We start from the raw sequence: 25,476 nt of genomic DNA, 5'->3' as shown, positions 1-25,476 counted from the left end.
TTTTTTTTGTTGTTTTGCACAAAGTATTGGTTTCACAGTGTACAGTCGGGGCTGAAAGCAGCAGTTCAGTTTGGATCACACAGCAGCAACAATCAGAACTCCTCTCAAGAGCTGCAGGCAGGCTTTTGCAGCTCGCCTGCTGGGCTGAGTTTCAGAATGACAAATCTGTGATTACTCCAGCAGTATTAGCTGGACAGCTGCACCCAGACATGCTCTGTTTTTTTACAGGAAAGCAGTCAGCTGCAATGTTTGGTGCTATTACATCACAGAGTTTGACAAGAACAGGTAATGTTTAGGTGAGAGGAGCCTAAGAACATGGGAAGCCCTAAAAACTCGTGTGGAAATAACAAACGATTATTTTCATTATTGATTAATCTGACAAGTATTTTCTGGATTGGTCTGTTAATCGTTTAATCTATAAAATGTTTAAAAACAATTTCTCCAAGGCTAAAGGGGTCTCTTTAATTTGCTTGTTTTGTCTGACTAAGAGTCTAAAATATTAATATATTAAATTAAAAAATAGGAAATCTTCACAATTAAGAATCTGGAGCCATCAACTGTTTGGTGTTTTTGCTTGAAAAATGACTGAAATGATAAATTGATGATCAAAATAGTTGCTAAACAACAGAACAATATCCAGACAGTGTCACAACTATGGGACCATGCAACATGTACGTGTTATTTGTTAATCATTATATCACTCAAGCATCTCCAGTTCAGCCTTTCCAAGTTATCTCTTCAGCCAGCTCTCTGCAGACTTGCCACCAGTTAATGTTTACACAGTGCGGCCTCAAACCTAATGTTCATTTGGACTATAGAAATCAATACTGTGCAGAACTACTTCCAGGTTTTTATCTTTGCATGTCTCTCTCTTCCTCCCATAGGAGCTCTCAGAGTGGAGTTATACCTCCTGTATTTTTCAGTAAGAGATAGGGAGATGACCCTGTGCTGTTTTCCTGCTCGGGTAGAGCACTGAGGATTTAGATGGAATGTGACAGTCTTTAAAGCAAGAGGAGGCTCCATCGCTTCTCAGTTTAGCGGCTGTATTTACTCTCCATCTCCCCTTTCCCTGGCTCAGAAAAAGCCAGAGCTGAAGTCAGGACAATCCAGAGGAATGCCTGGTGCTATTACCCTGTCCATCTATTAAAGCAATGTCAAAAAAAATGCACTGATGTTTATGACGTCTCCTCTAGACATTTCAGGATGAACTGCAGTTGTGCTGTCTGGTACAAAGAGTATTACTGAGTTTTCTTTTCTCTTTATACTAGTTGTTCTGACTATTGTATCCAGTTGTCTACTTGCCAGCTGTGGTTGAGGTTACATTTAAGACACAGAAACTTTAATACGGTTACTCATGTCTTGATTAAAATTTTGCCTGCATACATGATTGCACAGAATATCCACATGAGCAGAACTCTAATGAACCCTCAACAAGACTGAGAGTCAACAGCCATGGCAGCAGCTCTGTGAGGCTGTATTGCTTTGACAGTGACAATGCTAAAATGCAAAAATGCAGATGTTTAGCAGGCATAATTTTTACTATGTTAACCATTTGAATTTGGTGTTTTATCATGCTAACATTTGCAAATTAGCACTAAGCACAAAGCGCAGCTAAATGAAACGCTAATGTCAGTACATTTCATCATAAGGAGGGCATGAATGTGTGTAACAAATTTCATGGCAATCCATCCAATATATGTTGAGACATTTCACTCAAAAACCACAAAAGCGAACCTTGTGGTGACGCTAGAGGTAAAATCAGAGGATCACCAACATTTAATAAAATTAAATGCATCCTCTGGGGACCAAGACTGTCTGTACAAAAATTAATGAAAATCCGTCAAATAGTGCAATCCCTAGAGCCAAAAAAAAGAACACTTTAGTTGCACTTTTCAACCCCCTCATTCACATGTTTCCACTTGGTTTCATCACGCAGAGCCTCTTTGCTCGTCATTAAAACACAGACTCCTTAAAACAACTTAAAATAGTCCAAATGCCTCACTAGAGGCTTCTATCTGCCAAACATTTATTCAGCAGTGGATCAAAGAGGACATCCCCTGCCATGTAAAGCAAGCTGCAGAGTGGAGATGGATTTCCATAAGAGCTGCTCTCTTCTCTTTTGCTCTACTGCTGCCGCCGCTGCTGCTGCTGCCTACTCACTCAGGCAGCTATAGGAGGCTCCTCCAGCAAAAGCACTCAAATGTGCTCAGTGGAAGTGCCAGGGGCTGGACAACTGTTCTGTTCTGCTCTGCTCTGCTCTGTAGCCGTTATTAGCCTTTTCATTGTGACCTACCATGCTACAGTGGAGGTAGCTAAGTTTGCTCGATGTGATTAGTGCAACAGGGCGGCATCCGTTCAATCTGTGATGCCTTATATATGACGCCTTTTTTTTCCTGTTCTCTTTGCAGTGCTTGGTGTCCGTGGGCTTGGACTCTAAAAACACAATCTGTGTGTGGGACTGGAGGAGAGGGAAGGTTCTGGCAGCAGCTCCCGGTCATACAGACAGGGTAAACACTTTCTTCTTCGCCTGTCTCCGTCACAAGCTCAATATCGACCGCCTCAATTAGCTATAAATGCAGGATGGAGCGCCTGCCCAAAGGGGACATAAACAAGTTAGGCCTGATTGATTGTGAGCTTTCCAGAGCCTGTCTGAGAGGGTGCACAGCTAATGAAAAGGAATTTTAAAAAGATGAAATACAGGCAGCTGTTGTTTTCCAATTCGGCCCACACACATTGTAACACAGCTGATGCAAACACACACACATTTTTCTGTTTTCATTTCCTCTGTTTTTGTATTTTTTTGTCCTTTTGCAACAAATCTGACCATTACAGGTACAGACGTCTGATTAAATTTGAATGCAAATTGAACTATACAAGCAGTAAAGCGAAACATCAAAGTTCAATATGCTAAATCAGTTGTAGCATTTGTGTTTCAATAAGCCAACATTTGATGTATTTTCTCTCCCCACAGATATTTGACATTTCATGGGATTTGTACCAGCCAAGCAAGCTTGTAAGCTGTGGCGTCAAACATATCAAGGTACAGCTGCTTCTTGGTCATTTTACATCCTGTAGATTACAGTCGTCTCTTGAGAGCCGAAGTCCTTGTGCCTCATTTGCATAATATCTGAAAACAGACTCGATTTTTAGAAAGTTTGAAGAATCCGGTGGCTCTGTGCCCTTTTCTTCTCTGCTTCCTATGCTTTATCGCCATGACTGTATCAAAGCCTTAAAATAGATGTATGCAAATTCACTTTATGCCACAGTCCATGGTTATTAGGCACTTAACATAAGTAGGACAGGCAATGACTCACAGTCTCTTCTCTCACATTTGTAGTAATCTCCACTGCAGGGAGGGAAATGTACTCTTTTTATGGGGGACCAAGACTCTGCTACTCAGCTCCCCTCATTCAGCCTTTAAAAACCCTCCACTGTACAAACCACAGCTGTGCTCGCTTCCCTTTTTCAGGCCTATCTCTGTCACTTCTTTTTCACAGAAGAGTGGTGTTCATAAATCTTCAATGAGTTCACGAAGGGTGTCTTCACCAAGCCCTCCCCTGGGTTATGTAGTAGTGTTCCTTGAGTGGCAAGGCCATTAGGAAATAACAAGGAGTTCAGAACCACAGAGGAAGTTTATTTCCAAAACAGCAGGAGGAGAGATAGGAAATGTGCCCACTGGCCATGCGAGGCTAAACATTGCGGCACGCTTAAATGGTTTGGTGCAGTCGGGAGGTTTAGCCTACTATATGTATTTCCCTAGTGGTGTAACATCTCACTGATGACTCCCTCATCTCAATCCAGCTTGACCTGCCTCCTCTCTTGTAGTAATTCCACCCTGAACTCTTCCCAGTGACACAGAAACCCCCTCCGGCCGCCCCGTCGCACCCAACCCCGCAGTCCCCGCTGAATCCCTCAGTCCTTCTAAACTCCACCTCCTTCTCTTGTCTTTCTCGTCTCTTCTGGTTTCCTGATGCCAAGGCAATCCAGCAATTGTCCCACATAATTCCCCAGCCTTCACCCTGTGGACCATGTGACATCTGCTCCCCCGGCCCTGCGCTCGCTCAGCGATTATAGCACTCAGAGCATCCAGGAGATTTAGCCCCAGTAATCCACTCACTAGCGGGCTGAGGAAAACACAACCTCTGTGACGAGGACCAGGGCTGCTGGCAACACACTCCTCCTCAAGTTGCTCCTCCCAGCTAATCATATAGCCATTTGTGTTTTGATTCGTCTAGGACGACTCCAGTCTTAGCTTGCCCTTCTTTCGCCCACACACACAAACTCCACACCTACAGTATCTGTCTGCTGTTTGACTATTTGCAGATTGCAAGCTGTTTAAAGGATTGTACCACTGGTTTTCCATGGTTTAGCCAATGATTTCCAACCTTTTTGCCTTGTGACTCCCAAAACAAAGCAATATCTACTTGCACATCACAAGTTGCATTATTTACTTTATTTGTAGATGCCTGAAGAAGTAAAATCATCCAATAATTCACTAGAAAATTGACACACATCAGAGAAAAAGTCTGAAAAAAAAAAAAAAAATCAGTTCCTGTTCTGTTAATCATCCTGTAACAACTCAGATTCATCTTGACATCTCTTGTGTTGGTCTAGACTCCAAGACTGAGAGGCCATTTACTACAAATCCTGTATACTTTAAATCACAGCTAACCATTTTACTTTTTGCATTTTGCTGTGTTTTAGATGTTTGAATATATTTTTTCTACAGTTCCCATCCATTGGTTTTGACTCAAATAAACCATAGTGTAGTATAGTGTCTTAGGTACGAAGAACACATCACCGAGTGCATCAGTGAGGTTCATTTATGTGTTTGTAATAGTTTTTGGAAAGTGGAGGTCTATGGTACAGAGGAAGAAGATATATCAGGCTCAGGTTTTGGTGTTTTCTGTGAATTTATGGAGAAAAATAAGAAAAAATTAGATTACCGAACCACCAGCCTTTATCCATTATTGCATTACCTCACAACAGCAGTGTAACACTGACAAAAGACAATGTTCATGGTGATGGATTACACAACTCTAGCTATTAGTCTGCCAATAGATTTTTACACAATACAGAATTTAATGAAAATCCAAAACTGTACGCATGCATGTGAAAATGGTCATCAAAATGTTAAGTATACATGATATGTGGGTAAAATTGCCACAGAGGTGCACTTGAGCTTGACTCTGTGCGGATGGATGACAGCAGCTTTGAGAAAATCAGCTTCCAGCAACGCTGACAGCCAGACATCCAAGAGAGTTGACCTCTCTTAGCGTAGCAGTTAACGCTCTGACACCACTCCAGGTCACTGTAGTCTGACGGAGGGGGATATTATTAGTGAGGTGAAGAGGGTTGCTGATGAGTTACAGCCCTCTGCGTTAATTATATTTAAAAGGTTTTTCCTTGGAGTGGCTGTAGAGGTAACTGAGCTAATGACACACCACTAATCCTGTGTTAAGAGGAGCAGCTTCCACTATGCCAGGGGTTATTTGGAGAATGTTTTGTGTTATTCATAGAAAGCCACAATGTTTACCAGGTTATGAATCCGACTCAAAGAAGTCACATTTCCACCTTTCCACTGTGCGCTCCCTCTCCCTCTGTGCCTTTCTCTGCTACCCCTGGCCTCATCATAAACCCCTCCAGCCTCCCGTCTCCTCTCAGTAATTCAGCAGTGAGGGGATTAGCTGGCGCCCATGTCTCCCTGCCTTATCAGTTGTGGGCAGGGAGGGCTGTGCAGTCACGCCGCATCCATCCCCACTGCCTCCGCAACAGGCTAGGCCTCAATTAAAGCCCCCTCATCGCCTTCCTAACCAACCCTTACACATACCAACAGCCTCAACACTATTCTGCATGCATACATTACATACTTGCCCAGATTACTCACCCACCTGTGATCTTGACTACTTAACCCTCAGTCTCGACCCCACACCTAAGCTCACGTGCATGCAAATGCTCACACAAATCTCAGTTAGGGGTTCAGGATAAGGAAAATCCTGCCCTGCTGAGGTGCGCACAAGCCTTAGATATTTGATGGCAGGCTGTATCCGAGCCTGTGATGCCTGTCTCTGATAATCGATCCCTCCTGTTAACACACAGCAGCCCTATCAGGCAGGAGGATAGGTGTTAGTGAGGGTGTGACAGGCTGTTGCTGTCCAGGAGCTCATTTTTGCATTAGGCGACTGTCTATCAAGCCTCTCCAGATCAACTTAAACAGCACATCACCATCATTTGCCAACAAATTTTTCCAAGCAATATCATCCTGGTTCAAGGTTTTAGCGTTTAGTAACATGGAAGAAAATCCTCCTTTAGGTAGAGCAGAAAAGGGGCTGGCATTCTGTCATTTCCCTGCCGTTTGCCCGGTGATGAGTGTGTCTCAGTTTCACGTGCTGACGGCCGTGTCTCAGCATTCGAGACGCCCTCCGTGAGCCTTCTCCCTGTGATCTCATCTTCTTGCAGACAGAGCGTCTCTTTTTTCGTTCTCTCCTCCTTTGTTTGATGGATGCAGCCCTCAGACGAGGCTGTGCCTGTGCATCCCAATGACCTTGTTCATAAATAATGAGCCTGCGAGTATGCATGTGTGCATCTGTGTCTGTGCATGCTGATCAGGTGGGTACAGCACTGACCGCCAGCAAGAGTTCCCAGTATCACATGTGGAGGGGGCGGGGGCGTTTGAATTTGACTTTGCTTTCTTTCGAGGTGGCCATATCTGTGTGTGTGTATGTGTCAAACCATACATGACTGATTTTCACTCTGTTGCATCCAAATACTCCATAATTGTCCATTTGCTCTTTCAGGACAGGATTACACAGGGGATTATTAGCTACCATACTCTTTCACTCTTCTGTTTGTGTTTTCAGTTTTGGAGCTTATGCGGTAATGCTCTCACACCCAAACGTGGCATTTTTGGCAAAACGGGGGACCTTCAAACCATCCTATGCCTTGCCTGCGCCAAGGACGAGGTCACATATTCAGGTGCCTTGAATGGTGACATCTACGTGTGGAAAGGGATCAACCTGATGAGGACGGTGCAAGGAGCTCATGGGGTACGTTTATAAGATTGGAATTTGTTGTTCCTTGTGGCTCAGGCTGCTTTTCCATACCAAACCTGCTGCAGAAGGATGGCAGTGAAGGCATCAAGTAAAGTTAGGGATCGAAGCCGTGCATGCTGGCTTCATTTGATTCTGCTCAGTAGAAAAGGATCAGTCTTTTGCTACACAGGATTAAATGATATCTATGGGATCAACAGCTGGGTTAGGGGATGGGTGGATGGGGGAGGGGATAATAACTACAGTACATGTTCATTCCTGCTTTTTGTACCACTAAATGTCTCACTGGGGCTTCACTGGTGCCTCCCTGTGTATACAGTAACACTAATGGGGCCGAATGGGGCCATCAGTGGAGCTTTCCTATAATAATTTTTTAGAAAAATTATACCTCCCGTCACCTAATTTTATGCTATCTTGAGGCTAGAGTAGCAGGTTTGTAATTGTGAAAGCCTTGTTAAACAAATGCCTGGCCGAGCAGCAGCACTATGCGGTCAGTAGCTGGGGCCGGTTCTGTCGTTGCTCATTTATTGCACAGATCCTCACTGACAGCCTGTCATTTCCTCCAGTCAGGGATTTTCAGCATGAATGCCTGTGAAGAGGGTTTCGCCACTGGGGGCCGAGACGGCTGCGTCCGGCTGTGGGATCTCAACTTCAAACCAATTACTGTCATTGATCTCAGGGAAACAGACCAAGGATATAAAGGTGATGTCAAAGTGCCTCCTTTCTCCTTTAATCTGAGTACAGAAAGGTTGCAGGCCAAATTTTGGTTGCCTGAGGCACTGGCCAAAAATTGTGTAAATCTACAGAAAAAACATCCTGTAAGACGAAGTTTCTATTCTCCTTACTAACATTTTCTTTCTTGTTCTCTATTTTCTCTATCTCCTTTATTTGTTATCTTGGACCTAACAGTAGCTAGAGGTGAAAATAGCCGAGGTGGGTAATGCCATTGAGGGCGGAGTGAACAACCATGTCAGTCTGTTTGTAGCAGTCCCTACATTGTTCTGCTGTTCCTCTTGTTGTTAGTAAGTCCAAGTTGTTGCAGTTTTGCGCCGTATACAGATGTCATGTTCACATATGTATACAGCACATGCACTCCTCCATCCTTTTTTCGCTGTATTACCCAGAGTCAGTCGCAAATCAGCTTGAAAACATGTATTGTCATTGTATTCTTGTTCAAATCTCCGTCCTAGGTAGCCTGCAGATGGCTATTTACACCTCCTGTCTTTATTATCCCTGTCGTGTCTCTTATAATGACTTTGTATAAGCATTGGCAAACGTCTGTCCGCTTTTGTCTTTGTATGTTGTTTTTTTTCTTTATTATTTTGCCTGATTTTTAATGTGTGTGTTTGTTTTGATAGGGTTGTCTGTGCGCAGCGTGTGTTGGCGGGGGGATCACATCCTGGTGGGCACGCAGGACAGTGAGATCTTTGAGGTGGTCGTCCATGACCGCAACAAGCCTTTCCTCATCATGCAGGGTCACTGTGAGGGCGAGCTGTGGGCGCTGGCCGTGCACCCCACCAAGCCTCTGGCCATGACGGGCAGTGACGACCGTTCAGTCAGGTGAAGCTTCAGTTGCAGTTGATTCAATATCTGAATACGCTTTTGTAAAAGTAAAGTTATTGACAGCTGTGTTTGGACATAATCTGTTATCATGAAGATGGTTAGTTGTTTAGAACAGGATTCTTGAAGATTTTTGTCTTTTCTTAGTTACTTGTAGTAATATCAAAGAACATTTTACCCCATTTATTTATATCAGCAAGTGTTGTACACTCCCGCTGATATTTTTCTGGTGAAGGTCTTCTTGGACCACTCACTTTGTTTTCTTCTTCCTCCACCTCCTTTTTATGTGGTTTTATTACAAAAAAAATCACAATAATATTAAAGCAGATGTAAATGTCAGTATGCGGTCATGAACCAAATACATATCAGGACCAGATACTGCAAACATCATTTTGTACGTTGGGACTATTTTTGTGAGTGCATCACTGCTGTGGTTGTTTTACTCTGTGTAATCTCATCACTGCTTTGCCTCTTCATTTATCCTCTTCCTCTTTGTATAAAGGATATGGAGCCTCATAGATCATGCACTGATAGCTCGCTGTAACATGGAGGAGCCCATCCGCTGTGCAGCCGTAAGCACTGACGGTATTCATTTGGCGCTGGGAATGAAGGATGGTTCATTTACCGTTCTCAGAGTCAGGTGGGTACACAATTGAAAGAGGCGACTGTGAAATTTTAAATGTAATATAAAAGGCGTCATCATTTTACACGTGTCCACTTTAGCTCTTTATTCAAGCTAGATTCATCTGCTTCCCTCCAGAGATATGACAGAGGTGGTCCACATCAAGGACAGGAAGGAGGCTATCCATGAGCTGAAGTATTCCCCCGATGGGGCCCACTTGGCTGTCGGCTCCAATGATAACTCAGTAGACATCTATGGCGTGGTGCAGAGATACAAGAAAGTGGGCGAGTGCATCGGCTCCAACAGCTTCATCACACACATGGACTGGTCCACAGACAGCAAGCACCTGCAGACAAATGATGGCAGCGGCAGGAGGCTTTTCTATAGGATGCCAAGTAAGTACAAGATTGTCAAGGGACTAATTACTTTTGTACCACAGCTAGTATAGCCATATGGAACATGTTTAACATAAAATACTAGCTGTCAAAAAGCCAAAAAGAACATCATTGCTTTGATGTAATATTGCCTCAGAGCTGCTTTGTGAGAAAAAATGTGTCTGTCTTTCGTTGAGGTGGGAAGGAGGTGACCAACAGGGAGGAACTGAAGCTGGTACAGTGGGCTTCATGGACGTGTGTGTTGGGCCCTGAAGTTAATGGAATATGGCCCAAATACTCAGATATCAATGATATCAACTCTGTGGACGCCAACTTTAACAATCAAGTCTTAGTAACAGCCGACGACTATGGATTAGTCAAACTTTTACGATATCCATGTGTAAAAAAAGGTAAAAAGAGAACCCATTAATTAATATTTAAGTAGAGTCATGTACAGAAATTTTGATATTACTGATGTTTCCTCTTGATTTTAGGTGCAAAATTTAAGAAGTATTTAGGTCATTCAGCCCATATAACCAATGCTAGATGGTCACATGACTACCAGTGGGTCATAACTATCGGTGGGGCTGATCATTCAGTGTTCCAGTGGAAGTTTGTTCCTGAGAGAAAGTCTAAAGAAGCTCTGCATATAGCTCCACAAGGTGAGATGACACCCTTCCCCAGTCACTATTTATATCACTGTTTAACCATAAGGTGTTTTTTTCTCAAAAATGTTCAATTTTACCTTCTCTTGAATCTATTTAGGAATATCACACTGTTGCATTTTAATGTAGCTTTGGGGTGGAGACTTGGTGACTTCCATTACTGATATTACTTATTTCACAAAATCAGTGGTTCCTGCCAACACAACAATATCTAATTAGATTAAGTGCTGGTCTCTGATGGAAATTTTGATCTCAACTCAATCTCCTACTCAAATATTGCAGAAAGTGCAGGGAAATTCTCTTAAAGAAATAGTTTATAGACAATAGACAATTTGGGAAATACGCTTATTTGATTTCTTACTGAGGGTTGCTGAGGTTTTGCATATTTCTTGAACTTTGGACAGAGCCAGGTCCCTTGCTTGCTTCCAGTCTTTATGCTAAGCTAAGTAAATCACTTCCTGGCTCTGGCTGCATACTTTAATGACTGGTTTGACATCTTGATAAATGTGCTTTGCTTTCTTACTGAGAATTAGATGAGAAGATTGGTTGCCTGTCAACTGCTCCCAGCCAAGAAAACCTCATAAAAATGACAAACTCCTGTTTTTACACTTTGGATTTTGTACATTATAAACTAACGAGATATAACAAGTTAATTAGTGGGCATTAGGGATGCTGGTAGGTGGATTTTGTTTACAATGAACACAGCTAGACTAGCTGTTTCCCCCTGTTTCTAGTCTTCTTTTTGTTAAGCTAAGCTAACCTACTGCTAGCTGCAGCTACACATGTACTTACAGACCTTAGAGTGGTAATGATCTTATTATCTCAGCAAAAAAGTAGGACTATTTCTGTTCACTTCAACAGTAAGTGCGGCAATGTGAACCCATTTGCAGAATAACATGTCACAGCACATTTCTCAGTTACCTGTTAAGGGTTGCATGAATTTAAGTTGCTGTTATATAATTTGCACCCATACTGCTCCCACTAGCCTCATGAACGTGATGTGCTAAACCGCAAGAGAGAAATGTAGTAGATTGTTCCCTTCCCGTACTTTTCATCATTTTCATTTTTCATGAACTATAATTTCTATAAAGCTCTGCAAAGGAACAGCCATCACATTAATTAAGACAAATCCAATAAAAGTAAATGAAGCTTTGGAAAGTATAATTGCATTGTCATTCCCAAGTCATATTTTTTCCCAAAGACAGAGCGCAGCTGTGCTGTCTGAAATTAAAGCACTATCCTATCCTTTTAATTTTCCTAATGGATCTTGTGAGTAGCTGCCCTTAGCTGCCAGTTCCGCTTATTGCCTTGTCTTGGCACAGCTTAACTGTGCTGCATCAGCATTTTTATACATTTGTCTTGAGCGATGTCACTGCGAAGCACGACTGCTTGATAAATAGGAGATGTCACAGTATTATTACATGATCGACCCTCACTCCTACTGAAACAGAGTGCAGAGTTTTTTGTCCTGTGTGTGTATGTGTGTGTTTAGTGGGATATTTGATTTAGAAGCATGAGAGGATTTCACTGGCTGATGCAACCTTGTTTCTGCCTGCAGAGACCTTGGCAGACTCCAACAGTGAAGAGTCAGACTCTGACCAGTCAGATGTACCTGAGATGGACTCAGAAATTGAGCAGGAGACACAGCTCACGTATCGACGACAGGTTTGCAATGAAATCAAAAATAAACACGTCTCCCTGGAAATCATAAGAATTTTTTAAAACAGAGAAAGCACTCACTTTTTTTCTACATGCATTCAGGTTTATAAAGAAGATCTACCTCAGCTCAAAGAGCAGTCAAAAGAGAAGCATCGAGCGACAGCGATGAAGAAGAGAGAGAGAGCACCAGGGAGTGGGGTGAAGCTGCACTTCATTCATGGGTGAGCTCACTCTTTGTAAGATGAATTTCAAGTAGCCAAGCCTCTTTTTATATAGAGGCTAAATAAAGCCCCTCATATTGTCTTTTCTCCAAAAAAATGAAACTATTTATTTTTCTTTTGGTTGCAGTTACAGGGGCTATGATTGCAGGAGTAATCTGTTCTACACCCAGACCGGGGAGATAGTCTACCATGTAGCTGCTGTTGGGGTTGTATACAACAGACAGCAGAATACCCAGCGTTTCTACATGGGCCATGATGATGACATCCTCTGTCTGGCTATTCACCCCCTCAAGGACTTTGTAGCAACAGGCCAGGTAGATGCCAACCCTTCTAACATAAAATATACAACAAATTTTGTGGTTTATGGACCTTCAGAGATGTGTGTATTTTTATCAGCCTAAAAATTCAAATGGAAATGAGGAGACTGTGTACACACTTTGAATGTTTTTTGTCTGTTCAGGTTGGCAGAGATTCCTCTATCCACATATGGGACACAGAGACGTTGAAACCAATGTCCGTGTTGAAGGGTTCCCACCAGCTTGGAGTGTGCGCTCTGGACTTTTCAGGTAACACCCAGTACTGTTTTATCTGGGTGCTTTTAGCTTACAGATTCAACAGAACATACTTTTTAGGTTCACACATGCTTCCAGACATCATGCTTTCATTTGGGAACAAAAAACCTCTTTCACACATAAAAGAAATGGGCAAATTCACAAGACACAGGATTTACAAGCAACACTGAAAACCATGGGTGTAAATTTGGGTATGGATGGTAAGGACATGTCCCTACCAATATCAAGGTGTTATTGGATTGTCTCTACCAATATTTTTTACCAATCTCAAAGAAACTAGCTACTCTAACTCCATGTAATATTAATGGTGAGATATCTGCAGAGTTGCCAGGTTTGTGTGTTTTCTGCAAAAAAGTGTGCTAGCAGCAGTAGTGGAGTCAGTGAATTTGAAGTGAAAACAACTTCACTGGACAAAACTAAGATCATTTGGTATTATATTTAGTTTCAGGTGTTAGGTGTTGTTAGTTAATTTGTGATTGTTGCTGAGACATGCTGTTTAATTCAACAACTTTATTACTGTACTGAAAATTCCTCTCAAAAGCAAATTAAGACATCTGGTCCTTCTTAAAGAAGAACCAGTTGAGCTTAGTTAATAAGAATGTCCTGTAATCAATCCAAACATTAATCTTTGAAATCAGTGGGAGAAATATTTACTATGTAATGACATCTCTCCCCTTTTCCATGAGTGGATGAACAGCAGTGTCATTAGGACATGAACATTATTTATAAGCTAAATTAACCACAGCTTGTACAACTGATTTGTTTGTGACTGTCAGGCATCATTTTATTATGAAAATCCTGTCAGCAGCAGCCTGAGCAGAACAGAGACAAACAGACAGGTGAGCTGCGGTCTCTCAGGTGAGCGCTGATGTCACTGACGGATCTAGCCAAAAGTTCAGGAGTTGAATGAAAAATAATACAAATAGAAGTTTTGATATGATTTAAAAATAGGTTTGAGCATCGCTGTGGCATGTAACATATTATTTTTAAATATTAATTTTGGTCTCAGATTTATAGTTAAGTGGTTCATCAATAAAATAACATGTAAAAATCAGAGAAACAAACGTGTTACTAGTGCCTATGAAAGAGAAAAGAGTGATAGAGAGCAAGTACACATACACAATTATTTCAGCCATCCAACAAAAAATGCCCCCACCACAGTTAGATCCAAACCTACGCCCTTGTTTTCTGCTGTCTTTTAGTCGCAGCAGTCTGACAGCATGAAGGTAGAGCTGTTCATCTTGCTTCCTATAATTGGCTCCAGACAAAGGCAGCTCGGTGATCTGTATGTCAGGGTCTGTGAATCACCTGACGTAGATCAAACCCACCAGGCTTCTTTCATGTTGCTAACAAGGGCCAAACTGCACTGAACCAAAGCCAGAGCTGGCTCTGTCTGAGCTGCACTGAATGGTTTTGTTTTCCCTTCGCAGCGGATGGCAAACGGTTGGCCTCGGTGGGCCTGGATGACAATCACACCATCGTGCTGTGGGACTGGAGGAAGGGGGAGAAGCTTTCTGCCATGCGGTGAGTGCAGTTGCATGACAGTGTTTACACGGCTGCAGGTCGGCCTTTCAGCACACAGCAGCTGCTGTCCCCCACATCCGGAAACAGAAACTCAAGCTTTGACAAACCTTCCTGTTAATTCTAAACATCATTTGAGCCCCTCTTCTTTAAATATGGACATTTATAGATGAGGGTTAAATTGGAGCCACTTTACTGTGCAGCTCTGGTGATTGATGGAGGAGAGGAAGGAAAGGGAATTACCTTTTAGATTACAAGGCTGCTCCACTGCAACACTTGAGCCTGTCATGGTCTGAATGGTTAGAGTGGGAGTGTGCCCCAAGGCTCCAACTGTAGATCTATAATTAAAGAGAGGTACTTTTAATTTACATCTACCAGGAGCTTATCCTGGTGTGGTTCCAAAGTACAAATCAATACATAAAAGAAATGGATTGCAAAAATCAAGCAGTTATAGATGAATAAACAAAAAAGTGGTAACAGAGAATTACACACATCTTATGCATTTGTCCTGATGGCTGAAACAAATTGGACCATAAAAATCTAAAAGTTACATCTTAAAGGTGCATAAAAGATAAAGGAAGACTTACTCTTGCTCTGTTTGTCCAAGACAACATAATCCTGAATACAAACTACAGCAGACAATGATGCAAATGATCGCTGTGTACATAGGATGGAAAGGATACTTGTGACCAGATATGGGGCACACACACCAGGCTGGTTTACTTGATGCAAGTGACATTACCAGACCTGCATTATGAATTGCTGCAAAGCATGAGAGGTGTTAATTTGTCAGGAACATAAGATTTTCAATTTTACAGCAGGTAAAATGATATAACCTGGAAACAAGGAGGATGCAAGTATATAACTGGAAAACATCCGCATCCTAAAATATCTTTGCTTTTGCTTTGTTGCTCGTCCTACTTGATGTTCATATTTAGTATCTACTCCATTGAAATTCCCCCTGGCTAGTTGGGAGCAGTGCATGCTGGTTGCTCTCCTGCGTGTTGTGTGCCAGGCTCTCGCTGCAGCTCAGAGACAGCTTGGAGCTGCACTAATCTCCTTTGCAGACCCTGGTGGGCAGTGCAGTGAGGCGAGCAGAGGGAAATGGGGCCTGACAAAGCCTGGCTTGTACACTGCGCTGCCTTCGTCTTCAGCTGGGAGAGGAGGGGTGGGTGCGAGAGGGAGAGGCTGAAAGAGGGTGTAGGGTGGGAGATAAGGCGAGGAAATGCTAAGCTAGTGTGAGAGACAAAAAGGGAGGAGAGGTGCGTAATGTTTCTTGAGCTCCGATGAGGCTCAGTGATGCAATAGCACAAAGGCCAACAGTTACAGGTACAGTCGATCGCTTCAAACAGGAACTGCCACTTCTCCTTAATGTTAATATTATGTGAAGCAATCAGCAGACAACATAAAGAAACAGTTACAGTAACTTTTATTTTCAAGTGTCTTTGTGGTGCTTGAGTAAAAACAGTCGGTGGCTGTGTCCACCTTTATTATTTTAGATTATTATTAGTTTTTCCTTTAAAAGAGGTAGATGTCGGCTCATAACACTGACAATTCTGAATTAAAACTGATACTTCAATAGGATCCAGTCCAAGAAATGCAGGCTCACATTTTCAGGCTCAGTTACAGTCATTTTTTATTGTGTTTTTCAAGTAAAACACAGAAAACACAGCTCTCTAAAATACTACAATATATTAGACAATATACTGTACATGATGGTTATACACCTCACAGAAAAGGATTTAACCAATTAAAAAGAAATGGGTAAATAAATACAAGTAAAAGAGAATAAATATATAATAAAATACAAAATATTATTTTCAATGTAAAGAGAGAAGGAAGAAAAATATCCCTAAGACTTGGAATAGGAAGTAGTTAGTAGTAAGTAAATAATAGTTAAGATCCAGATTTGTTTTGAGCGTTTCACACATCAACAAACCAATTAATCCTCTAAGTTCTGTCACGTCAGTGGAATATAGACTGGTCAGTTTCAGCCAATTAATTCAGTTACCAGTTTGAATTTTTGGCAAACATAAATTATATGTATAGCATGTAGTTTCTATGAGATCTATCTATTTAATAGAACTTAGACAGTGCAAACAGTCAAGCTGAATATGGTTGTAATCACACAGAAAAAGATATTTCTGCATTTCTTTCCACAATCAACGTCCTCATCGTAGGCTGCTTTATGTACTTTAAACTGTTACAGCCATTCTCTTCATTTTTCAAGTTCAAGTTTGTCATTCCACCTCTAAAAGATACATATGAAAAAAAATGTGGTTTCTCTCAGGGCCAGTGAGATGGTGGGTGGTTCAAAAAATGAACAAAATGAATGGTTTTGTCCATGCTTATTTTGTTTTTCAGGGGAAGCAAGGACAAAATATTTGTTGTCAAAATAAATCCCTACCTGCCTGACAAGCTCATCACAGCCGGCGTGAAACATATGAAGTTTTGGCATAAAGCTGGTAAGACCCACAGGCTTTTTTTTTTTTAGCAACTCTAACAAGCAGAACTCTGACTCCCCTGCAACAAATCTTACTGTAAGCTGACTGTCCGCTTCTCTTTCAGGTGGTGGTCTAATTGGGCGCAAGGGGAACATGGGGAAGACGGAGACTATGATGTGTGCTGTGTACGGCTGGTCGGAGGAGATGGTGTTTTCGGGCACATGCACGGGTGACATTTGCATCTGGAGGGACATGTTCCTTATGAAGACTGTCAAAGCTCATGACGGCCCTGTTTTCAGTGTGCACGCTCTGGAAAAGGTACCTCAGGGCAAAGTGTTCTTTTACTGTCCAGTGAGAAACTTTTTTAATGTGTAAAAAAATATCTGAATTCCCATTTCAAACCCTTTTTTTTATCTGTAACTGTGGAGGTGTAAATTATGTAATATTCAAATCTGAAGTATATTTTTCTATCTGTCTACTTTATAGTTTAGCTTCCTCCTTTCATAGTGGCTAGTGTGTAAGATAAAATGTGCTGTGTTAGTGACATGATAAGTCTAGTCAGCAGAGCTTTAAATGTGCCAATATACTTTATTGTCCCTGTAGGGATTTGTGACCGGAGGGAAGGATGGTATAGTCGCTCTGTGGGACGACACATTTGAGAGATGCCTCAAGACCTACGCCATCAAAAGAGCAGTCCTAGCTCCAGGCTCTAAAGGTAAAATGGTCATCTTGCTCTCGATTGTCCTCCACTGTCCTTGGATCAGTCGTATGCTGCCAGAGATATAATACAACCATCTAATGCAAATCCATTTAAAACATTCAATGCTTTTAGCTGAAATGAAAATCACCTCCTGTGTCCTGGTTCAAGCTAAGGTCTCTGGCTTCATGCTGTGCTGTAATTCATCAACTCTGTAGGGTTGCTGTTGGAGGACAACCCTTCCATACGTGCCATATCTCTGGGCCACGGCCACATCCTAGTGGGGACCAAGAATGGAGAGATCTTAGAGGTAGACAAGAGCGGCCCCATCACTCTGCTGGTCCAGGTAAGATAACAATAATTATAACTCTCGAAACCTGCCACATATCTAATAATAAAATTCATCAGATGCCACCTGTGCTTGACCTACTCAGGCAGAGCAGTCAGAGCAAGATTTTTTTGTATAATATGACGTGTTGGAGTCTGCAAGGTGACAGGTGTGGTGTGGGTGTAGTTTTTCAAACTTGGTGAAGTTAGTCTTTTCTGCCTTTTTTTGTCAAAGTTTCGTTTTGTTGCATGGTAATGCAGTTGCAGGATTATTGTGATGTTTTCTTGGTGGTGTGTTCACGGGTACTCCAACATCCAGGATTTGAGAGTTAGCAAACATAGACTCTGTAAACGGTAATGATGAAAATAATAGGGGACTCTCTTATTTCTGAAGTTGGAGCCTCCTTTAATGCACCACCAACAAGATGAGTAAATACTGTATTACTTATCTAAATCAAGTTTCAAGTCAGTGTGAGATGATTTTCATTATTGTGCTTAAATGAATGGAAATCAGTGGAAACCAGTATATATTATATAATCAGTTATACTTGATAAAGTGGGATTTTTAGTGTCAAGGATAGTGAGCTTAAGGACTGATGTCATGTTCCTCTTTCTGTATTTTGAAGATATGCATAAAGGTTTGTATAAAAGTGATATTTACCTCCTGAAGATCCTCATGCAAATGAAAAAAAAACTATTACCAAATGCTGGCTTCATAAAAACCTTCCTTCACTGGGCCTTCATAGACACTGTGAAACTAACTTTTCATGGAAAAGATGACTTACACACTTTGACTAAGGAAAAACAAGGGTGAAAAGTACAACCCCATCTTAGTTCCCCTGGCCTTGTTTTGCATCTCATGCTGTTTGTTGAATGTAAACTGTTTAAAAAATAAAGGTAAAAAAATATATGTTATGCTTTGTAAAAAGGTCAGCATTAATGGATGCTAATCCAGTGAAGTCACGACAGTTTTATTTATATAGCACCAAATCACAAGAGAAGTTATTTCAGGGCATTTTTCACATAGAGCAGGTCTAGACCATACTCTTCAATTTACAGAGACCCAACGACAGCGGCAAGGAAAAACTCCCCTTTAACGAGAAGAAACCTTCAGCAGAACCAGGCTGGATTGAGAGAGAATGAGAGGGGGGGAGAGGGGAGAGGGGAGAGGGGAGAGAGACACAGTGAAGCACAGCAACAACAGTAATAACAATAACAACAATAATAATAATAGAAATATGACTAATAATAATAGCAGCAGTGGTGTGTGTTAAACTGGACCATGGGGAGAGCAGGCGGTCTGCAGCTGAAGGTCTCCTGCGAGACGAGAAAGCACAAAACGGTGAAGATGCCAAGTTAGTAACATGCATTAATGGTACATGAATGTGTACAGATGGAGAGGGGGAGGAGGAGAGAGGAGCTCAGTGCTCAAAGTCTGTGGTTAATAGGCTAAAACATACAAACCTGCATAGCCCTCCAGTGTGATTATATCTCTACTACTGTCTACAGTATTTTTAAATCCACAGATTCACCAGGGAGATGGCCATAAAGGGAGATGAATTAACGGTGATGAATTACTGCCACTGAATGGTAGATTGTTAATTTCGTTAAGTGGTACTGCAGTGTCTCCGCGGTTCCCCTGAATGTAGGCAAACAGAACGGATGTTATTGATTATCCTTTTTCAGAGCTTTAATATATACGTACAAGCATGTTTTGATGGATGAGGTCAATTGATGAGAGAAGAGAAAGGTTGTCCTCTATTATCTGTTATATAGGTAAAAGGATAACAATGAAAACTGGTACTGGTACCTATGGAGAAGAAATAGGAGAATTATGATATGATGCATTCATGGTCAGCCAGTTGAGTCCACTTGTTTATTCCTGACTTTCAAAATTGCAAGAAAAAGAAGGCAGTGAATGGGAAGTCCTACTTGGCTTATTGTATTTTTTTTTGTCTTGTTATCACCTGATAATGAATTGACCATCTGTAAATGAAATCTGAATGCTGTTGCGTGTTTGCCTGCAGGGTCACATGGAGGGTGAAGTGTGGGGCCTGGCCACTCATCCCCATCTCCCTCTCTGTGCCACCGTCAGCGATGACAAAACCCTGCGCATATGGGATCTCTCCCCCAGCCACTGCATGCTGGCTGTACGCAAGCTCAGGAAAGGTGAGTCACTGCTATAACACTAACAGATGAGTGTATTTCCTTTCTCTGCAGTCAGCCTGACAGGAAGTGCATCAGTCCCAGGGCTTTAACAAACACCTTGTCACCCACAGGTGGCCGCTGCTGTTGCTTCTCCCCTGATGGCAAAGCCTTGGCCGTGGGCCTGAACGACGGCAGCTTCCTCATTGTGAACGCAGACACCCTGGAGGACCTGGTGTCCTTCCACCACCGCAAGGACATCATCTCCGATATCAGATTCTCTCCAGGTTTGTGGTTCACCTCCACGTTTTTTCAGCAGTGCAAAATTCCCCTCAAATCCTGTCTGAGAAATAAATAGGCCTCCAAAATCAGCTTGCCCTTCAAAGCGTTTGAGTTTATGTAGGATGCTGTGCAGAAGTTCAGCAGGTATACACATTTCCCTCCCACTGTGAGTCGGGGAGATATTGCTGCAGGCCTGACCCAAATTAATGGTTTTCTGTAACAAGGCCAGACAGAGAGACAGCAAGAGAGGAATGAGAAACAGTGGGGGTGGACAAAGTGAGAGCAAGAAACTAAACTCTCTTTCGCCTGGCCACTTAACCTTAATCCAGAATGCAAGGGATCCTGTTTCTCAACCCAACACCCATGAGTCCCTGATAGTCTATATCTTAGACTAGATGTCACTGTATAGAGCTGTATAATGCTGTGGCGGAATGGGTTTAGCACGGTTAAAATACTGATAAGAGACTGAGTTTTTAATTTCATGGTTAAAACAACAAAACAAACTAAAAAACACAAAAATATTCGGGGCTCTGTGAGGCTGTATTTAAGAATCCACAAGAAACTGTAGAAACGGATTCCCAAAGGGGTCAGTAATTGCACAGAAAAAAGGAGGGGAGCCATTGAATGCACAAAAGTGAGAAAAAAGCTAAATATATGCAAAAATACAGACACTTAATGGCATCTTAGTGCTTCTTGATCCTCAGGCAGCATCGAGGGAAGACCTTGAAATGCATTGCAATTCAGAGTAACTGCCCGTCTAAGCTTTGTTCTTTATGCCTGTAATTGCCTGTATTTAGGCAAGCTCCATGCAGCATGCTAACATACTAACAATAACAATGTTACCAGCTGTTTAGCAGGTAATATTTACCATGTTCACCATCTTTATTTAATGTGTTAGCATGCTAACACTTGCCAAATAGTTCCAAATACAAAGTATATCAGGATGATAGGAATTTGGTTAGTTTTGTTGGTATTTGATCATAAATTTTTGAACTGATGGTGGCTTTACTACATGAAAGATTAAGGGATCAAAGTGATAACAATTCATCCCGAGGTTGACATGAATGCTTGTAACAAATTTCATGGCAATCCATCGTAGACTTGTTGAGACATTTCACTCAAAACCACAAGTGTGACCACCAAAGTCGTTTGGTAATCTTAATTGTCTGTGCAAAGTTTCATGACAATTCATCTAACATTTATTGAGATATTTCAGTCTAGACAGTCCAAGTCCAACATCAATGTCGGACTGTATAGTGTAATGTAGGACTGCCATCCCTCGAGCCATGCCACTAGCATGCTGCTAACATGGCTCAGTGACTCATGGTTAAAATAGTCTGTGTGAAACTAACTGACAATTATTTCTGTTTTCTTTGCTCAGGTGCTGGAAAGTACCTTGCAGTTGCATCAGGAGACACGTTTGTGGATATTTACAATGTAATGAGCAGCAAACGAGTTGGAGTGTGCAAAGGATGCCTCAACTACATTACCCATCTGGACTGGGACAAGCGAGGTAAACATGCTTCCATAAATACTACTGCCTCAGTAAATCCTTGCAAATTAATGCTGAGGAACCAATTATAGATTCAAAATACCCCTCTTAAAAAACAGTAAAACACTACGGCCCATTGCGCTCTTTCATTCACAGGAAAACTCCTCCAAGTCAACACAGGTGCTAAAGAGCAATTTTTTTTCGAAGCTCCCCGTGGCAAGAGGCAGACCATCCCGGCTACAGAGGTAAGCAGGGAGAAAAGGCGCAGGAGCAGCCGTAGTTATAGCGCTGTTGGCCCACATTTTCCCCTCGGGATCAGAGGAGGCTCGGGGAAGGGCAGTGAAGCATTAACACGTCCCACTTTTCACCGGTATCATTCTAATTTTGGCAGTGGAAGTGGGATAGAGTTTAGGGTACCTTTTTATATAGTGTGACATTCAGACACCTTGCAAGGCACACAGTGGAGGCGAGCATTAAGAAAATAAGGGTCAGAGATGATGAATGCAGCTAGGTCGAGCCTCGCTGGAGCCTCAGATGTCCACTCCTCCCTTTGTTCCTCATTCTCCCCCCCATCGTGATGCATTCACCCTCCTCTTTCCCCGCCATCGCTTACACTCTTCTCTTGTGCACTTGAAACCACATTGACAGGATAAAATACTGGGTTGGTCTCTGTGGCCCTGCTTGGCTAGTTTATATTGTATTTATCTAATAGACAATTTTCTGTCATGGTTTGTGATTAAATGTATGATGCTGCTGTTTTGAGATATGGAGTGCCTCAAGGTTCCGTTCTTGGTCCTATTTTATTTTCTATTTATATGCTACCGTTGGGCCTATTAATGTGTTGTTTTAGTGTGTCTTTTCACTTTAATGCAGACAACACTTACGTGTAGGGCTGCAACTAACGATTATTTTCATTATTGCTTAATCTTGTTTCTAGCTTAATCTAGTTTCTTAAAGGTATACTACGCAGGATTTTCCTAAAAACCAATGTATAGACTATTACAAAAATAATCCTTCTCAATCATCACTTATGACCCAATAGAAGTGTGTGGCGGTGTCTGTATCTGCAGAGACTCTGCCCTCTGCCTTTTCTTATTTTCTTCTTATTTTGCTGTGTTTGGACGCTTCTGGGCATCAAACTTTGGGCAGTGGGTGTGTAGCCCCCAGCCAATTACAGCGCACGGCTGTGAGGTCAGGACTCGTAGCGCAGCAACCAGGTTACATCACCGTTTCCGTCTCTGCTCTGCTCTGCTCTGCTCTCTGTCTCTGTGTCACGGATGTATAAAGAAATGCAGGTCTGTGTGTCTACTTCACCAAAGGCGGGGCTGAGCTTAAAAAATAACTCAAACTGATTATCAGAACCTTTGGGAATTAATTTTATTTTGACTACTCAATAAACTGACTAATCGATGCAGGTCTACTTAGCTGTATTTGTCTGTCAAATGTGGTGACCTCGGCAGACTATCTGACCTTAAGGACTGCCTGTACTTTATGAGAAGCTGGATGTCCCAAACATTCTCTGGGACCTTTAACCTCTAATGTAAGGTTGTACACGAGGAATTGATGTCACGTTTGACTCTCCTCTGGATTGTTCTATTCATATTAAGAAACATGTGCAATCATATTTTTTTCCAGTTAAGGAATATTTCAAAGGTCAGAGATATTTTGAAAGTGCTGAGAATTTAATCCATACTTTTGTGTCTTCCCAACTAGATTATTGTAATTCATTGTAGTCTTGTCTCAGTCAAGGAGCTGTAGCTCGTCAGCAAATCTTCTACCAAAGACAAAGCATGGGGAGTTGTTTGATATTTAATGCTTTTGTGTACTTTGTAACTTTTGTTTTGAAAGATGCTAAATGAATAAATTTTTGCATCCTTACTTACTTGGATCAGGTGGAGAAGATCGACTGGAGCACGTGGACGTGTGTTCTGGGAACGTCTGTTGAGGGCATCTGGCCTGTGATCAGTGAGGTCAGCGAGGTGACGGCTGCCTGCCTTAGTAATGACAGGAAGGTTCTTGCAACAGGAGATGACTTAGGATATGTCAAGCTCTTCAGATACCCCGTCAAGGTACAGTAAGGCACAGTGCATAATTCTTTGCATTATCTCGTTTGAACATCTCATGACTCAAGGCTTCAGTTTAAGATTTATGCAAATGTTATGTTAATTCTGTGTTAATGTCACAAGTGTTAAATAAATGTTGTTCCTCGCCCCCAGGGGAAGTATGCAAAGTTCAAACGCTATGTGGCCCACAGCACACACGTTACCAATGTGCGATGGACCCATGACGACAGCCTCTTAGTGACAGTTGGTGGGGGTGACACGTGCCTCATGATCTGGGCCCACGAGCCAGAGAGCCACCGGGAACTCAAACAGTGTGACAGTGAGGAGTCAGACATTGAAAGCGAGGATGACGGAGGTGAGATAGGAGCTTCTTTTGATGTTTTTATTACAGCATTTGATTAACGTCACTCTTGCTAAAGCGATATCTGCATCGTTCCTGTCATTCATCAGGTTATGACAGCGATGTGACAAGAGAGAACGAGATCAACTACACCATCAAGGCCTTATCCACCAACATGCGACCGATGACGGGTGTGAAACCCCACTTGCAGCTGAAAGAGCCCTCTGTGGATGAAAGGTATTCCTCAGAGAAGCTGCGGAGAGGATTTGAAGCTGCTCAGAAGAGTGTCCCAAGAATTTCAGCCATTCATAGTAGAAAAAAAATAAGGCTTCTGCGTCAACACAAAGCCAAACCTGACTTCTTCAGTCAATATATCTTTTCTTTTCCTGCGTCTAATTCCAGCTCTGTCCCTGCCCTTTTGAAATAACTCAGCCTTTTCTGCTTTTCTTCTTTCCTTTAATGGCTGTCCATCTGTCATTATCCTGCTTCGTTCTTTAATTCCACTTGAAGACAAGGTGTAGTCAGGTAAGCTCTTGTGTTCATGTATGATGATTTTGCACACAGGATAAAACAGTAGATGTAATGTATAGTTACACTGATAAAGCTCTATGTCTATGAAACTGTTGCTGAACAGCAATGACAAGTAGCAATCATGGGATTATGGTAAACACTAAAACAGTGTAACAGTAACACAAGTCATAAACTCAGTGAACTAACTTAGTAGTATCAATTACACAAAAATCTTAACTTTGCTAATATTACCCATCTATCACTCTTACAGAATAATACGAGTTTCCTTCCTTCAGCCCGACTTTTAGTGATTCAGCTGCTGGTGTTTTTCTCCACATATACAAACAAAAAGGCTTTTTTAGGTGTTAATTGACTCGTGCAGTTTCTTTGCTAATGAGCTGCTTCTTAATTTAAGAACAGTTAAGTTACTATAGAGCTGATTGGTTGAGTTCAGGTGACTTTAGCATTCACATAGACTGCAGAACAACATCTGAATGGGTTTTTCAATAGTCAGTGACTCTGGGGAATGGCATCACTAAAGTGAATCAGTTTTTAATTTCACACCTCATTCCGGTGGAAATAGGAATTGCCACAGTCTGGGATATTGTCTGTTTAAGTGTTTAAGTAGAATATTTATTAACTAATTACCTCATATTATCAATTTTTCCATCATTATAACACATCTAAAAATGTGTCTTTGGGTGCTTCCACTTAATTTAATTTCTAGATTTGTGTTTTGACAACAAGAAAGGCATCCATGCAGCATCTTCTGGGCAGAAATTGTCATTAAAATGATCTTTTGTTGTCATGGTTACGCTGTGGCGCTGACTACTGTGTTTTATATCCTCAGTGGCTGAGGTCTTGTGTTTCGTGTGTGTCCACCGGGCAGCAGTGAACGCTGTAAGAAACCTTTTTCTAATTCTTGCTTTTTCT

The 25,476-nt window shown here is 41.8% G+C and overlaps 1 protein-coding gene across 5 annotated transcripts in view; it reads left to right on the top strand.

Annotated features, from left to right (window-relative positions):
• The window catches only part of eml5 (EMAP like 5), a 41,832-nt gene that overhangs the window by 7,717 nt on the left and 8,639 nt on the right, over nucleotides 1-25,476 (top strand). The window contains exons 3-29 of one of the 5 annotated variants that reach the window (XM_067615076.1): nucleotides 2,409-2,507; nucleotides 2,972-3,040; nucleotides 6,861-7,046; nucleotides 7,616-7,751; nucleotides 8,408-8,609; nucleotides 9,112-9,249; nucleotides 9,370-9,626; nucleotides 9,803-10,015; nucleotides 10,100-10,267; nucleotides 11,829-11,935; nucleotides 12,032-12,150; nucleotides 12,278-12,464; nucleotides 12,611-12,716; nucleotides 14,153-14,246; nucleotides 16,608-16,708; nucleotides 16,812-17,005; nucleotides 17,291-17,402; nucleotides 17,603-17,730; nucleotides 19,739-19,880; nucleotides 19,991-20,143; nucleotides 21,520-21,651; nucleotides 21,787-21,875; nucleotides 23,523-23,699; nucleotides 23,847-24,048; nucleotides 24,144-24,270; nucleotides 24,544-24,558; nucleotides 25,394-25,443. In XM_067615076.1, the coding sequence (XP_067471177.1) occupies nucleotides 2,409-2,507; nucleotides 2,972-3,040; nucleotides 6,861-7,046; nucleotides 7,616-7,751; nucleotides 8,408-8,609; nucleotides 9,112-9,249; nucleotides 9,370-9,626; nucleotides 9,803-10,015; nucleotides 10,100-10,267; nucleotides 11,829-11,935; nucleotides 12,032-12,150; nucleotides 12,278-12,464; nucleotides 12,611-12,716; nucleotides 14,153-14,246; nucleotides 16,608-16,708; nucleotides 16,812-17,005; nucleotides 17,291-17,402; nucleotides 17,603-17,730; nucleotides 19,739-19,880; nucleotides 19,991-20,143; nucleotides 21,520-21,651; nucleotides 21,787-21,875; nucleotides 23,523-23,699; nucleotides 23,847-24,048; nucleotides 24,144-24,270; nucleotides 24,544-24,558; nucleotides 25,394-25,400 (3,660 nt within the window). In that variant the 3' untranslated portion in view covers nucleotides 25,401-25,443. Of the gene's footprint in view, nucleotides 1-2,408; nucleotides 2,508-2,971; nucleotides 3,041-6,860; nucleotides 7,047-7,615; nucleotides 7,752-8,407; nucleotides 8,610-9,111; nucleotides 9,250-9,369; nucleotides 9,627-9,802; nucleotides 10,016-10,099; nucleotides 10,268-11,828; nucleotides 11,936-12,031; nucleotides 12,151-12,277; nucleotides 12,465-12,610; nucleotides 12,717-14,152; nucleotides 14,247-16,607; nucleotides 16,709-16,811; nucleotides 17,006-17,290; nucleotides 17,403-17,602; nucleotides 17,731-19,738; nucleotides 19,881-19,990; nucleotides 20,144-21,519; nucleotides 21,652-21,786; nucleotides 21,876-23,522; nucleotides 23,700-23,846; nucleotides 24,049-24,143; nucleotides 25,444-25,476 lie in introns of all 5 variants that reach the window. The other 4 variants (XR_010931948.1, XM_067615078.1, XM_067615077.1 and 1 more) reach the window with 4 other exon arrangements.

The sequence above is a fragment of the Thunnus thynnus genome, chromosome 16 (genome assembly GCF_963924715.1).
Source record: "Thunnus thynnus chromosome 16, fThuThy2.1, whole genome shotgun sequence".
Lineage (NCBI taxonomy): Eukaryota > Metazoa > Chordata > Actinopteri > Scombriformes > Scombridae > Thunnus > Thunnus thynnus.
The sequence above is the reverse complement of the archived record's forward strand: the minus strand, read 5'-3'. Positions and strand labels throughout refer to the sequence as shown.